A 14,959-nucleotide genomic window follows, 5' to 3' on the forward strand; every position below is an offset into this window, starting at 1 on the left:
GGGAAGAGGGGAAGGCCACCAGGTGCCCACACGGTCCCTCTGCCACAGCCACCAGGTGCAGGTGAAAGAGGAGCCTGCTGAGGCCGAGGAGGACAGGAGGCCCGGACCCCCGCTGGGACCCCCCAACCCCAGCGCCGCAGGGCCTGCCGAAGACAGGGACCTGGAGGAGGAGCTGCCTGGAGAGGAGCTCTCCTAAGGGCCTCGGGGGCAGGCAGGACGGGTGAGACCCCTCCTGGAACCCAGGTCCCTCTTACCCCACTCCACAGCCCCGCCCAGACCTCCAGGCACTTCCAGGACTCAGATGGGGGCTGGGCCAGCAACTCCCAATGTGGCCTGACTGACAGAGGGCAGGGACGTCCCGCCCCCCCAAGGGGAAACAGACCCCTGATCTGGGACCGCAGAGGACACGGAGGGCCCAGGCCCCTCCTCACACCCTCCCCGCCACCAGCAGCAGCAGCAGCGCCCTCCTCCCCCACCAGCTCTCCCAACAGGGCCTGCAGCGCCACGGAGACCCGCAGGCGGGGCGAGCCACCCCCAGACCCAGGGCCCCTCACACCTGGCTCTGGCGGCGTTCTTCTAGCCAGAGGCCCGCACTTCCCTCATCTGTGCTCCCCCCACCTTCTCCATACTGTGAAGAAAAACTTCTCCACCCTGATGCCCACCCGCCCTGGCCGGGCGGAGGAACTGAAGTTGCCAACCACCCCCCCCAAAGAAACCAGCCCCTCGCACGCCCACCCAGAGCCACAGCTGGGCCCCTGGGAGCAGGGCCACTGGCTGTAGCCCCTCCTCCCGACCTGAACTGGGACCCACTGACTGGCCTCTGCCCGTTGCTGGCTGCCCGCCCGCCATCCAGGGAGCACAGGAAGAGGCCCTGTGCCCCTGCCGCCCCGGAGAGTCCCTGCCAGGCGGACTTCTGGACGCGGGGCCCAGGAAGGGAGCCCAGCCATCCCGGAGGCTGGCTTCGGGGCTGACGTGGTGCCGGCCGCCTGTCACGGACTGACTGGTGGGGTTAGTTCAGTGGCTGCTGGGACCCAGCAGGTCACCCCGCCCCAGCCTCCAGGGCCCCATTGCAGCCCTCCCTCGCCCGCCCTCAGCACCCCTCCCCTTCCCCCCAGTTAAACGGATGACCAAAGACCTTTCTTATGCCAGAAGCAAAAACCAAAACTTTTTGTTGGCTTTTTCCTTTGTCGCCTCCTCCACCCCCTGCTCCTCCGCTCCCCACCCAGCCCCAGGCTGGGAGCCTCCCTCCACTTAAGTTATTGTTTTAAACCAAAGTTTACAGTGTCTGTTGGTGGCCAAGACCCTCTCCCTCCACCCCTTCCCCACCCACCCTGAGGACCCTGGGGCTGGGCAGGGGCTGGGGCCCTGCTCCCCTCCCCTCTGCTCGTGCCTGGCCTGGGAGAAGGAGAGGGCAGGGGGGGAGGAGGGCCAAGGCGGCCCCGCATCCCCTCGGGCACTGGGCACCAGGACTGCTTCCTGGGGGCTCTCCAGACCCCTCTTTAGGACCAAGTCCCGTCCCACTGGGAGTGTGGATTCCAGCCGAGGAGCTGGAAAACGTGACACTCCCCACAGACCCCCTATGGGGGCCCCCACGGAGGCTGCGGACTGGGTGTGCTGGACGCTCGCCACACCCAGGCCAGGCCCCTTTGCTGAGAAGACTCCTTGGACTATTCCCCAAGAAACCCCCACATGCACCCCTTCACAGCACCCCTCCCGACAGGCAGGGGCCCGCCGCCCCCGCCCCGTGTACTCCCCACCTGTGTTTCGTTTGACCAGCACAGAAATATTAAACGTCCTCTATACACCGGGCCCTTGTGTGTCGCCAGGTGAGGGGGGCATTCAAGTGGGGAGTTCCTCTGCTCGGGCGGGGGGCAGAGGGCACCGGCCGGACACCAGGGGAATGCTCCGTCATTCTCTTCTCCCAAAGTCACACTCCCCCAGTGGCTTCCAGGTTTGAAATACAAGCTCCTGCCGGGTGTTTGCGGCCTGGAGTCCGGCCGCAGCACCTTCCCCTGGGCGCCGCCTGTGGAGACATCCACCCGGCGCCCTGGGCCCGTCAGCCATGGCTTCGTGGAGGCTGCCTGGTGTCATGTGTGGGGTGGCACTGAGCTGCGGGTGGGGCGGTTGGACGCGTGCATGCCTGTGTGTGCAGAGTCGGTGCTGGTGGACGGGCGCAGGGTCGGGAAAGGGGTTATTCTGACCGTGAAAAGGGGGCCCTGGGCAGTTGGGGGAGAGAAGGAAAAGAGGCATCAGTCCAAGCTGCTGAAACCAAAGGTGAGTACTGACACCCCAAAGTAGGGTCCCCCGCACCTCTCTCAGGCAGCGCCCAGGAAGGAGCGTGCAGTGGGCCCTGGGGACATGTGGGGGCTCGTGGCGCTGCCCCCCACACCGTTGAAAACCCACGTGTAACTTGACCCCTGAACCTCAGTCATCCCAGGTGCCCGCAGGTAGTGGTTCGGGCGCATCACGGACGTTAACGTCCATGGGTGCTCACGCCCCACGTGTACGGTGACGTAGGACAGCACCCAGTGCGCGCCGTCCGCCCTCTGCGTCCGCGTTTGGCTGGATCCACGGGTGCACAGGAGGGCCACCTGGTGCTGAGACACGAAGGAGTCGAGTTCAAACCCGTGTTCCTCCAGGGTCAGCCGTGCCCGGGGAGGTGGGGAGGGCGGAGGAAGGGTGTGGAGAAAGCAGAACTGGAACCACTCGCCTTCCCACAAATCACCAAACTGCTGGAGCTTTCCAAAAGTCAAAGTTGGGGAGCAGTGGGGCAGGACAGGGGCGGTAGGGCCTGGAGTGTGAGTCGGCGACCTCTGTCCCAGGCCTGTCTTGTCCTCTCCACCAGCTTCCGCTTCAGGCCCTCTCACTCCCCTCTTCGCTGTCTCGCCCCATCCCCTCTGCCTCCACCCGGCCCTGAGCCTCTGGGCACTGCCTGGAGCCCCCTAGAGAGGACATCTCTGACATCCCCACATCCGGGCTAAAAGGAGCTTCCTCCCGGGGCCTCGGAGTCCCTGCCCGCTGCAGCCAGCCCCCCAAACACCAAGGCCGCCCCGCTGTGCCGTGCTCTGCCTCCGTGGAGGCTGCCAGCCCCGCACATACAACTGGCTGCGTGCAGCCTGGACAGCGGCAGTCTCCACAGCGTGATGCAGCCATCACCCCGATTTCACGGCGACTGCCCCTACCCTCCGGGGCCCACCAGCCCCCTGGCAAGCCCCAGAGCATCCAGGCTCCCAGCTCCCTTACTCCACCCTGAAGAAAAAGGCCGCTCCGCAGGCTGGCCGCAGAGACTAAGGGAGGAGGCCACCCTCAGCCTCACTCGGGACAGTTCTCCCTGCAGTCTAACTGCAGTTTCTCCTAATCCAACTAGAGTTTTTGTTTTGATTTTTTTATTCCTCCCCAGTGCCTGGTCGGTGCATTGGGACGTGGGGTGGAGGTCTATGCTGGGCTGTGGCAGAAGAGAGGGTCTTGCAGTATGAGACACAGGAGCCTGCTGTGGGCCACACTCTGAGCGTAGGGGCTTGCAGACAATTTTCTTACTGATCCGACAGGTTCTATGAGGGGCACGGCCCCCATACTACCTTCTAAATAAGAACTTCCCTCCCACCTCCCCCGCTATCCACGCACGCTTTGCTGTCCGGAAGTTCTGCATGCTGTCTAGCCTCCCTCCTCCCTACTGTTATCCGCAGCTATTGGGGTAGTCTGCACCGGCAGGCACACACCAGGGCGCACACAGGCTGTGGCTGGCCGCTTGTCCTGCCGGTAACATTTCTGCCCTGAGGGGGAGCGGGAAGCTATCTTAGGAACGAACTGTCCTCAGGTTGGAAAAGGGGGGCGGGGCGGGGGGAGTACCCCAAGCAGACATTTTGAGGGTGAGAAGGTAGCGCACTGGGCTCTGTATTGGGCAGAAGTCCCCTTTCCCTCGCTTTCAGAAAGCTCTTCCCTCCGAATGGTGCCCACCCTTGCCCAAGGCCTTCTGCCAGCAGCCAGCAGAGGGCGCTCTAGACAAAGCCGACCTAGTGCTCCTCCTTTGGACGAACTTGCCCAACGGGAGGATGGGGTGGGGGCGGAGGTGTGGGAGGAGGGGCTCAACTTCCCTGGAGAACAGCCGTCCTTCGACCCCACGTCCCAGAAAGCAGCCTCTATCCCATGGCAGAAATGGCTCCTCTCTCGGGGCTCCCCAGACCCCTCCACCTTGTGACCTATGAAGCATCCTACACAGACGCTGGAGGAGGGGAGGGAGGAGGGGGTGTCTGCAGGGAAGCGGCTCTGGACCCGCGTGCGTGCGCTGGGCACAGCGAAGGGCTCCTAAGGGCCTGCGATGGCGGTAATTACACTTAACGAGCGTGTATGGTGGACCAGACACTAGTCCAGAGCGTCACGGTCCATCGGATCCTTACAGCTCTGAGTCAGATCCTGTTATTATCCCCGTTTTACAGACGAGGAGGCAGACGGGGATCACAGGGCTCACAGGGGAAGCCTTCAGGGGGAGAAGCTGTGGGTGTCCGGTGGGAGGGAGGAGGGCGGCCCCGTGGCTTAGTCCAGCGTCCTAGGGCACCACTCTGGCCTCCCCCATCTTTCTTTTTGGAGACGCCCAGCGGGGAAACAGGCACAGAGCGACTCCCAGCCAGGAGCCAGGCCCTGCTTCAGGTCCCCGCTGCCTTCTCCTCCAGGCAGACGGAGGTAAGCTGGGGCTTAGAATAGTCACTGGGGGACAGGGAACTGGAGGAAAAACGGCTGAGACACCCTATAAAAATAATCAAACGGGCCTTCTGATGGAAAGGGGAGTCAGGGCAGGGAGACAAAGAGGCCCTTGTGTGAGGGGGCAGTCACAGCGACTGCACGCACACACACACTCACACGCATACACCTGAGCGCCGGCAGACACACGGGCACACACAGGCTGCTACTCAGCTATGTTTACGCCAAGAGGTCCACCAAGGGCAGGGGCCCACACCACACGTAGCCACGGCGACACCCCATCACGCAGGCCCCGGCCCCTCCACACCTGCAGTCTGTCTCCACCTCAGGATCAAAAGTTCAGAAAAACAGCCCCTCCTGAGAAGGTGATGCTGGTGGCAGCCGTGGCTGAAAGGCCCTCTGTCCCAGGCAAGAGGGGCTGGGCAGTGGCGGGGCTGGGGAGGGGGGCTGGCCGGCAGCCTTTGGAAGATGGGCTGGATTCACAGGACAGCATAGCAGTGGCCTGGGCACGAGTCCTCCGGAGCTCCTGGACCAGACTGGAAAGCTCCTCCCGGGAGGGCCCAGGGCCCCTCCTGATCACAGACCTGGAACCACCATAACCAGCTGCTCCCTGGGCTCAGGAGGGGCCGAGTGCAGGGTGGGAGAGAAGGGTGCTGCGGGGAGAATAGTCCCCGAGGCACACTGGGCCTGCGGGGGCCAGTTAGGTGACTACTGGGGTCGTGCAGGTGACAGATGATAAAATCCTACATAGGGAACTTGCTTTGGAGAATTATACCAGAAGCTTTTTTTGGATAACTGAGTAGAAAATGGGACTAGGTGGCTGCATGAGAGAAGAGGGGTCAAGGATCACAGCAACTGGAGAACCCTAAGTGCCTCTTCCTGGGAGAACACATAGTCACAAAAATATTTACAGCCCAGTATATACATTTGCAGCCCAAGAAGCACATTTTCACAATGGCATGTTGTACTGCTGAGAAAATGAACACACAGGAGCTACTGTATCAGCAGGTGAACTTGAGGGGAAAACTAAGGGAAGAAGGATACGCAGAAAGTGTTGATATTTACATAATGCCTGAGAACTCGCATAATGATGCCACATAACTTGTAAGGACACATACACATGTAGCAAACGTTTAAAGGATTTGTAGGAGTGATCAGTGACCACCTCAGGATGGAGCTGCCTCTGGAGGAAGAGGGGATACAATAGGGAAGCGTGAGGGGCTTTGAGTACATCAATATGGTTCATTCTTGAGCTGGGTGGTGGGAATACTAGCTGGGTGGTAGGAACACTAGCTGGGTGGTGGGAACACAGGGGTTTGTTCTATACCCTGTACTTTTTTTGGCTGGAATATTTCATTTAGAAACAAAAGAATGGCCCCACGCTTTGGGTCCTGGGCCACTGGAAGCATTCTGGCCCTCTAGTCCTTTGGGGTCAAGACAGGGCCAAGGAAGAGGCCATATGTTAGACTGGGCTGCAGCGGGGACATCGAGCTGCTCTGTGCAGTGGGGCAGGAGAGCACATCTGGGCCCACATCTGGTCGTGGGCAAGAGGCATGGCCGCGGAGGAAGGCGGAGATGGTCAATGGGCAAGGAGGAAGGAGAACCGGCAGACAGGTGGTCCCGAGGTCGAGGGTGGCGGTCTGCAGTGACGGGTGCAGGTTCATAGAATTCAAGGCCTGGGAGACCCCACCAGCGGCAGCAGGGACTTGACAACGGAGGCCTCTGGCACCCAGGACTGAATGGTTTCTAAGCGAGCGAGAGGGAAGGAGTGAAGAGTTGAGGCGTCAGTGTGTGGAGTGGAAATGGGAGCTTGGTGACCCCTCTTTCAATGAGTTTAGCAGCTAAGGGAGAGAAAGGACCCCAGAAGAGGAGGGGAGGGGGGCATGGCCATGGAATGTTAAGGACAGGTTTTATTATTAATTTTCTCAGCTATGATGATTTTGTGTACTTTTCATATAAATTGGTCAGGGGGCCAGTTGGAGAGGGGAGAGGACAGAGGAGGCTCAAGCTGTAAGCTCCTGGGCATCTGTGTGTGTGTGTGTGTGTGTGTGTGTGTGTGTGTGCATGTCCTGCCTCCTCCATCTGACTAGGCGTTTCTCACATCCTTCTTCCTTATTATCAATCCCGGGACTCAGGCCCCAGCTGCTTGGGAAGAGGGGTGAGGACCCCCTCTGGGAGGGGGAGTCTGGAGAAGGTCATGGAACGCACATCTGGGGAAGTGGGGAGAGGAGAGGAGAGGGGAGGGGAGGGGAAAGGAGGGGAGAGGAGGGAGCGGGTGGGAATCCCATCCAGGAGCAGAGGCCCTCAGGGAGGAGGAGGCAGGACTCACAGCAGCACAGACAGTGGCTCCGAACAGGCACAGCTGGACCAGGAGGTGAGCAGGAGGCAGAAGTGGGAGGGAGGACGGGCTCCCTCCATCTAACTCCTTCGTCCTCTTCCTCCGGCTTCCCGCTTCCCGCTCCCCAGGAATCCTTGGCTGTGGTGGACTGTCCCAGAGGCCTTGCCCACAGCCACTCTGGTCCTCGCTGTCACGCCTGCACCACCAGCACCCTGGCCTGACCCCAGCCCAGCTTTGATCCCTCGTTTTGCTTCCATCACAGAGAGTCACCCAAACTAGCCCATTTCTCTTCCCCTGCCCCGGAGTGTATGTGGTCAAGCTCAATCCTTTATTGAGCACCTACTGTACACCCAGGCTGGTGCTGGGTGCTATGGGGAATGCTGAAAGCAGTAGCCAGGCACAGGCCTTGCCTCAGGGGCATATGGGCAGGCAGCCAAAATCTGCGTACAACTTCTGACTCTCGCTAGAACCCAACTCCGGTCATCCCTCTGTATCTGGGGGGGGAGAGGGAGAATGGTCCTAGGGTCCCTCACAAACACAAAATCCAAGGATGCTCCATCCCTTCCTATCTCTCTCTATAAAAAACTAACATGCAAAGTGTCCCCTCAGGAGTTTGACCAGGAAACCGGGAATTCGACCGCTCCCTATGACATGTGCTGACCACCAGGGGGCGGCGTGGAACATGGCGGGTGACCAGCAGCGGCAGCAGGGCCCTGAGGGAGTGAGGGAAGGAGGAGGTGGGTGCCGGGGAACCTGATGGGCCCTGATCGCCGGCCAGGTCTAGGGACCATACCCGTGCACAGATTTCACGCACCGGGCCTCTAGTTATAAAATATGCCATAACAATGCATACAGTCAGCAATTGCATCTGCCGTTGGCTGAATCCATGGATGTGAAACCTGAGGATACAGAGATCCAACTGTCTATTTATTGGAAAAAATCCAGACCCGCTCAGTTCAAGCCCATGTTGTTCAAGGGTCAACTGAATAAGCCTAAGGTCAATCATTCATACACCCCAAATTTATTGAGAACTCACTGCATACAGGTCACCTGAATGTACAAGATGGATAAGACACAGTCCCTCCCCTCAGAGAGCCCCAAAGAGAGACAAGTAGGTACGCAGAAAAGTGACAACACAACATTCCATTTGCAGTTGGGAACCTAGAGGAGGGTGTGCGCCGGTCCCTGGGGTAACAGGGAAGCTTCCATCGGAGACAGCAGGGCAGGGGGGACCATGGGGAAGGACAGTGTGCCCAGTCCTGTGCCCAGGAGCAGAGGCAGGAGAATGACTGGAGAGGCAGGCTGGAGTCATGCTCTGGAACCTTGCCTGCCAGCTCGGAATGCTGGACATTTCACGCTAGACAATATTCTGAGCAGCGAATGACATGACCGGCTGGTTTTGTTTCCTTTTTCATCAGACGTTCGGCAGGTTAGAAGTGAGGGGGGGAAGCTGAAGGGCTGTGAACAGGACGAAGGGAAATGGGAGGGACGCCGGAAAGAAAGGAGGCTGGTTCCACAGTCAGAGGCAAGAGAAACAGAGGTGCACAGCGGTCCCCGTGGTTTTCACCGTCAGTAACAGAGTCCGGAAGCCAGGGGAGCCATCAGGGCGGAAAGAGCAGGAGCCCAGGTGGTGGTAGAAGATGAGGGACTGGTCTCCATCAGGTCGAATCTGAGGCAACAGAAGATCCAATTGGAGCAGCTTCTAATTAAAGGTGGCGGGTTGAGCCCACGGATCTCCCTCCTAAAGCCCTGACAGTGGCGCATCGATGCGGGTTCATCGACTGTAACAAACGCTCACTCTGGTGGGGTGCTGGCCGTGGGAGGGGGTGAGGGTGGGGCAGGGTGCATATGAGAACTCTCTGTACATTCTGCTTCTGTAGTTTTGCTGAGAACCTAAAACTGCTTTAAAAAATAAAAAGTGTTGTGTGTTTTTAAGCAAACTGGCTAACAGTTTAAGGAGCAGTTAGTCCTCCAGATCCCCTCCCACCCTGTGCAGGCAGGTCCCTCCCGGGAGGGGTAAGCCAGGCGGTCTGAGGGCGGGGGATCTGGGGTTGAGGCAGGGGCACCAGGGGCTTAGGGGCAGACTCTGACATCAGGGCTTCTAACGGACAGGGACAGACATACACCGACAGCATCTAACACGAAAAACAGATCAAAGCAAACAGATGAGAGCAACTTGTAGGACACTGCTATACAGGTAGAGAAAACCTTTTTTTTTTAATATATATTTTATTGATTTTTTACAGAGAGGAAGAGAGAGGGTTAGAGAGCTAGAAATATCGATGAGAGAGATGCATTGATCAGCTGCTTCCTGCACACCTCCCACTGGTGATGTGCCCGCAACCAAGGTACAAGCCCTTGACCAGAATCGAACCTGCGACCTTTCAGTCTGCAGGCTGGCGCTCTATCCATTGAGCCAAACCGGTTAGGGCTAGAGAAAACTTTTTAAAGAATCACTTATACACAGAGAAATATGGTATTGCCCCATGAAATAAGAGTTATATGCGAAATTCAGAATTTTACAATACCTACAAGCCTTTTGAGATAGTAGGGGAGGGTGGGGGTAAGGGGAAGAGATCAACCAAAGGACTTGTATGCGTGCATATAAGCCAGACCAATGGACATGGACAATAGGGGGACGAAAGCGTGAGTCGGGGTGGGGGGAGGTTGGGGGTTAATGGGAGGATGAGGACACATTCGTAATACCTTAACCAATAAAGAAATAAAAAAAGAATTATATGCTATAAAACTGAACATTCAGACAACGAAATAAAACAGCAGTTCTCAACCTTTGGGGGTCGAACGACCCTTTCACAGGGGTCACCTAAGACCATCGGAAAACACATATATAATGACATATTGTTTTTGTGATTAATCACTATGCCTTAATTATGTTCAATTTGTAACAATGAAAATACATCCTGCATATCAGATATTTACATTACAATTCATAACAGTAGCAACATTACATTTATGAAGTAGCAACGAAAATAATTTTATGGTTGGGGGTCACCACAACATGAGGAACTGTATTAAAGGGTCGCGGCATTAGGAAGGTTGAGGACCACTGAAATAAAAAATAAAACAGACGTGAAAATTAAACGGGAAGGCTGGAAATTAAAGACATCTTCCCCAAACGACAGCAAACAAAGCCACAACAAAGGAAAACCGAGAAGATAATGGGACTAGAGGACCAGTTCAGGAGGACCAACATCGGAATAACAGGAGACCTAGAAAGAGAGAAAACCCCTAAAAAAGTGATTCAAGAGCATTTTCCAGGACTGATGGACATAAGTTTCCAAACCGAATGGGCCAAAGAGTCTATAAAAATGTACCCTCACCAAAGCAGACCACCCTGGAACGTCAGAGCCCTGGAGACAAAGAGAAGGTCCTACAAACTTCTAGCAAGAAAAACAAGCCACATGAAAGGATCGTAACTCAAAATAGCATTGGTTGTTCAACAACACTGTGGTAGAACATAGTGGAGCATTGCCTTTGAAGTGCTGAGAGGCAATTATTCCCAACCTACGATTCCATACCCTAACAAACTATGAGTTACATGTAGGATGAAAACATATTAAGACATGAAAATTTTCCCACAACTGCAACTGCCACTCACCGTTTCTCACAGTGGAGATGTGTTCCCCCAAAACAAGAATAAGGAAGCAGAAGATCCGTGTAAGAGAGAGATTGGGGACCCACAACAGGAAGAGAGAGCAGCCAGGTCTGCCTGGAGAAGTCAAGAGCTCTGGGCGAGATTTCTGGAGATGAAATGTGTAGAATGCCTAACATGTGGGGGTTGAATCACTACTGGGTAAATGGAAAACTAAGCCAATTTTTTTAAAAAAGCAAATAAAGAATAAAATGTTGATTTGGTTCAGTGGATAGAGCATCAGCCTGAGGACTGAAAGGTCCTGGGTTCGATTCTGGTCAAGGGCACATCCCTGGGTTGCCCTTGATCAGTAGGGGGTGTGCAGGAGGCAGCCAATCAATGATTCTCTCTCATCATTGATGTTTCTCTCTCTCTCTCTCCCTCTCCCTTTCTCTCTGAAATCAATAAAACTATATTTTTTTAAAAAGAAGGGGGAAAAAGAATAAAATGTTGAAAGAAAAGAAATAATATTACACTTCATGGTTTAGCTATAGGTAACATTTAGTCATAATAATGAAGACATTGACTTCCCATCTAACCAAGAGGATGCTGTAACCATATTGGGAGACTGGGGAGATGCAAAGGAGTGGCTGGGGGAAAGTTATGATGGGGGGGGGTGCGGGGGAGTAAGTTAAAGAGAATTCAGCCTACGTCTTACAGGGCGAGAACCTAATTGATGGCACACAAAGCTGGGAAACCAACAAAGGAGTGATGGGCGTCTCTTTTCGGCAGACATGGCGCTAAAACTCAAAGGCATCGTCGATGAGAATTGTGAGTGCCTGTGCCTGGGGACGGGCAGCCTGGCAGGGCGGCTAGGAGGCTTTGGTAGAACTTGGTGATTCTCTCAGCCACAGGCAGCCCTCTGTGCTATGGTTCTGTGCACATCCGTCTGCCCGACTTCCTGGGACAGGGACCAGGTCCCCTTCCGCTTGGGGCCCCAGCACCTGTCAGGCAGCCGGCCCTCAGTTGCGTGTTTGTGGATCGAATCGTAGCTTCGAGCTGGGAGGGAACTCCCATCGGACACTGTCACTCCAGGGGTGAGAAGACGGAGGCCACGGGGAGGAAAGGACATGTTCCCGTGCCCAGGTGGCGAGTGGCAGCGCCAGGGCGATGCGGTCAGCTTCTGGGTTCTCTGTCCATTGCTCCTCCAGCTCCAGGGCTGCCTTCTTAGCCGCACAGAAGTGACAGCTGTGGGAGCCCAGCAGCTCTCTTGGGGAGCGGATCTGAAACAGAGAGGGACAAGCAGAGGCAAGACAACCCATTCAGACGGAGGTGTCCGAGCCGTGGGTGTGGCGCTGCCCAAGCAGAGAGGACAGGGCCTCCCCGAAGAGGACGGGGCCACGCTGGACCCACCAGGCCCCGCTGGAGCTCAGAGGACAAGAGCACACCCATGGCTGCCCCACCACAGGCCGCTCCGGGCACGCTTCCCCCGCCTTCTGTGAGCGAAGCCGTCAGAAGGGGTGCTCCCTGCTGCCCTCCAAGCACCAGCCCGTGGTCCACAGTCAGCGGACACTGATTTGCTGCCGGGTCCCTATCGCCGGCGGGTTTTGAGAAACGTGGCTTTCGGCTCAGGCGTCTCCAGAGAAGAAAGGTGGACCGGAGGCGACACGCCAGCCTCCTCTGCTATTTTCTTTTCTTCTTTTTAAAAAAACAACAACATTATTTTATTGATTTCAGAGAGGAAGGGGGAGGGAGAGAGAGAGAAACATCAATGATGAGAGAGAATCATCGATCAGCTGCCTCCTGCACACCCCCACTGAGGATCGAGCCTGCAACCCGGGCATATGCTCTGACTGGGAATCAAACCAGTGACCTGTTGGTTCTTCGAACCAGTGCCCTGTTGGTTCCTGGGTCGACACTCAACCACTGAGTCACACCTGGCCAGGCGCCTCTGCTATTTTCACGTCATCGATTTCACCTCTCCCTCTGTCCCAGGCAACTGTGCCAGAATCGTCTCTTCTCTTTCCAGGCCTCCAAGGGAATGCCCACCTGGGCATCAGTGAACGCATGAAACAGATGGCTGGAGGGGCCTCATCCAGTGTGGGCTTGGCAAGGGCACCCTGATCCCCACGCCTGAGGGATATGCGTGTCGTTAACGGGCCACCTTGTCCTTCCCTCACACCCACCAGGGACAGGGCCCAGCATCCCGGAGGGAGGAGTTCGGTTTAGCTTGGGATGTGAGCAGAGTGTTCGGCAGGAGGCCCGAGCCTGACGCACAGAGGCAGGAGGGAGCAGTGAGCTCAAGAGAAGGAAACAGGTGATGGTCTCTCCAAGAGTGATGTGATCCCTGAGCCCATGGACCCCAGCTCTGTGCCAGGGAAATGCCCAGCATGGGCAGCCCTGTGACCGTCACCACACGGGCACTGAGCGGCAGGAGGCTGGCCACACGGGTCCCCAGGCTGGCGAGTGGACGAGCTAGGACAGTGGTCGGCAAACTGCGGCTCATGAGCCACATGCGGCTCCTTGGCCCCTTGAGTGCGACTCTTCCACAAAATACCGACTTCTGCGCATGGGCCACGAAGTTTCAATCGCACTGTACATGTGCGCCCGTACGTGGTATTTTGTGGAAGAGCCACACTCAAGGGGCCAAGGAGCCGCATGTGGCTCGTGAGCCGCGGTTTGCCGACCACAGAGCTAGGAGACCTTTTCAGATGTAATAGCCAATTGGGACCACGTGGAGTCTGGTGGGGTCTCGGGCAGGGTGGGGCCTGGGTCTGCCTGGGTCAGAGAGCTCCCGGCCGGCTGGCTGGCAGGACCTTTGCTCCTATAGCCTCCCCCAGTGCAGACCCTGGCCCCTCGTGTATCCTGCACTTGGCCTCCTGGCCTGCCAGGCTCCTGGGATGGTCCTCTAAGGGCACGAGGTGGGCAGAACCATTCTCCCCTCCCTCCTATCACAGGATCACGTGCCCGTCCTGGTCCCCTTGTCCTGCCATCTTGGAGTCAGACAGACTTAGGTCTAAATCCAGGCCCCAGCACTTTCTAGCTGTGAGACTGTGGGCAAGGTGGTGTCACCCTCTGAGCTTGGGTTTTCTCATCTGTGAAATGGAACTAAAAGTAGCCTTTCCAGGGACGTAGTGAGGATTAAATAAACATGTGTAAAGCCCTGAGCAACGTTTGGCACGTGTTTCAGTCGTCTGTGGCCATGTAAAAACCACCCAAAACTTAGCGACTTAAAGCAACAGCTACCTAGCGTGTCTCCCCGCTCTGGGGGCTCCGCTGGGCACCCTCTGCGCCCTGAGGCAGTGGCCGAGGTCACATGTGTGGCAGCATTCAGCGGGCAGTTCAGCTGGGGCGCCGGGACGGGTGGGCGCTGGCTGGACCTCTTTGTCCAGCGGGGTGGGCCTCTTGCTCGGTAGGTAGGCCAAGGCGCGGAGGGAGTCCAGGCAGAAGCGCTCAGTTAACGCCGAGACTGGAACTGGCAGCGCATCACTGCTGTGCATTCTCCGGTCAAAGTCAGTCCAAGGCCAGCCCAGAGCAAGGGCGGGGAAACACCCCCATCTCGGGTGGGAGGAGCGACACGGCACACGGCGGGGAGAAGCAGTGACCCAGCACCTAACGCCAGGTCAGCGGTAGATGGAGAACCGCCTACCACCTTGGCGTCAGGCCCAGGGCAGTTTCCCAGACAACGGAGGCTGCATCCCCGGGGTCCTAGATGACTCAGTGGACCTCGGGCAAAAAATAACTTTGCATTTTGAATTCTTTTTCAATCCTTCGATATCATCAAATAGAGAGCGCTCAGCATAGGGCTAGCCTGCCTCTACCACTCGCCCTCTTTGGCAGCAGCGAGCCAGCAGTGAGCCGTGTCTGGCAGGCAACCCTGCAGCAGGTACTCACATAACGTGGTTTTGTCCAAGGCCCTTTTGTTTTCATATGATGAGGGGGAATCAGTTCCTGGCCAGGGGCACCGGCTGTGAGGACTTTGCACGTTCTCCCCAGGTGTGCACTGGGGAGAATTCAGAGACGAAGGCAGAGGGAGAGAGAGAAAAAAACATCAATGACGAGAGAGCACCATTAACTGGCTGCCTCCTCCATGCCCACACTGGGGATCAAGCTCACAACCCGGGCATGTGCCCTGGCCCGGAATTGAACCATGACCTCCTGGTTCATAGGTCGATGCTCAATCACTGAGCCACGCCGGCTGGATAAGATGGGCATTTGAGGGGAATTGGGTGTCTACGTTGTCCACATCTGAGTGAGTGTGGGTGTGTGAGTGCACCCTGAGATGGAGGGCGTCCTGTCCAGGGTGGGTCCCCTCCTCGCCCCTGAGCTGC

At 57.0% G+C, this 14,959-nt stretch overlaps 1 protein-coding gene across 1 annotated transcript in view; it reads left to right on the forward strand.

Moving 5' to 3' along the window:
- FOXP4 (forkhead box P4) overlaps positions 1–1,809 on the forward strand; it is a 43,817-nt gene extending 42,008 nt beyond the window's left edge. Inside the window, exon 16 of the mRNA XM_015572152.1 lies at positions 49–1,809. Within this exon, the coding sequence (XP_015427638.1) occupies positions 49–196 (148 nt within the window). The 3' untranslated portion in view covers positions 197–1,809. The remainder of the gene's footprint in view (positions 1–48) is intronic.
- The last annotated feature ends 13,150 nt before the right edge of the window (positions 1,810–14,959 follow it).

The sequence above is a fragment of the Myotis davidii genome, unplaced genomic scaffold (assembly GCF_000327345.1).
Source record: "Myotis davidii unplaced genomic scaffold, ASM32734v1 scaffold167, whole genome shotgun sequence".
Taxonomy (NCBI): Eukaryota; Metazoa; Chordata; class Mammalia; order Chiroptera; family Vespertilionidae; genus Myotis; species Myotis davidii.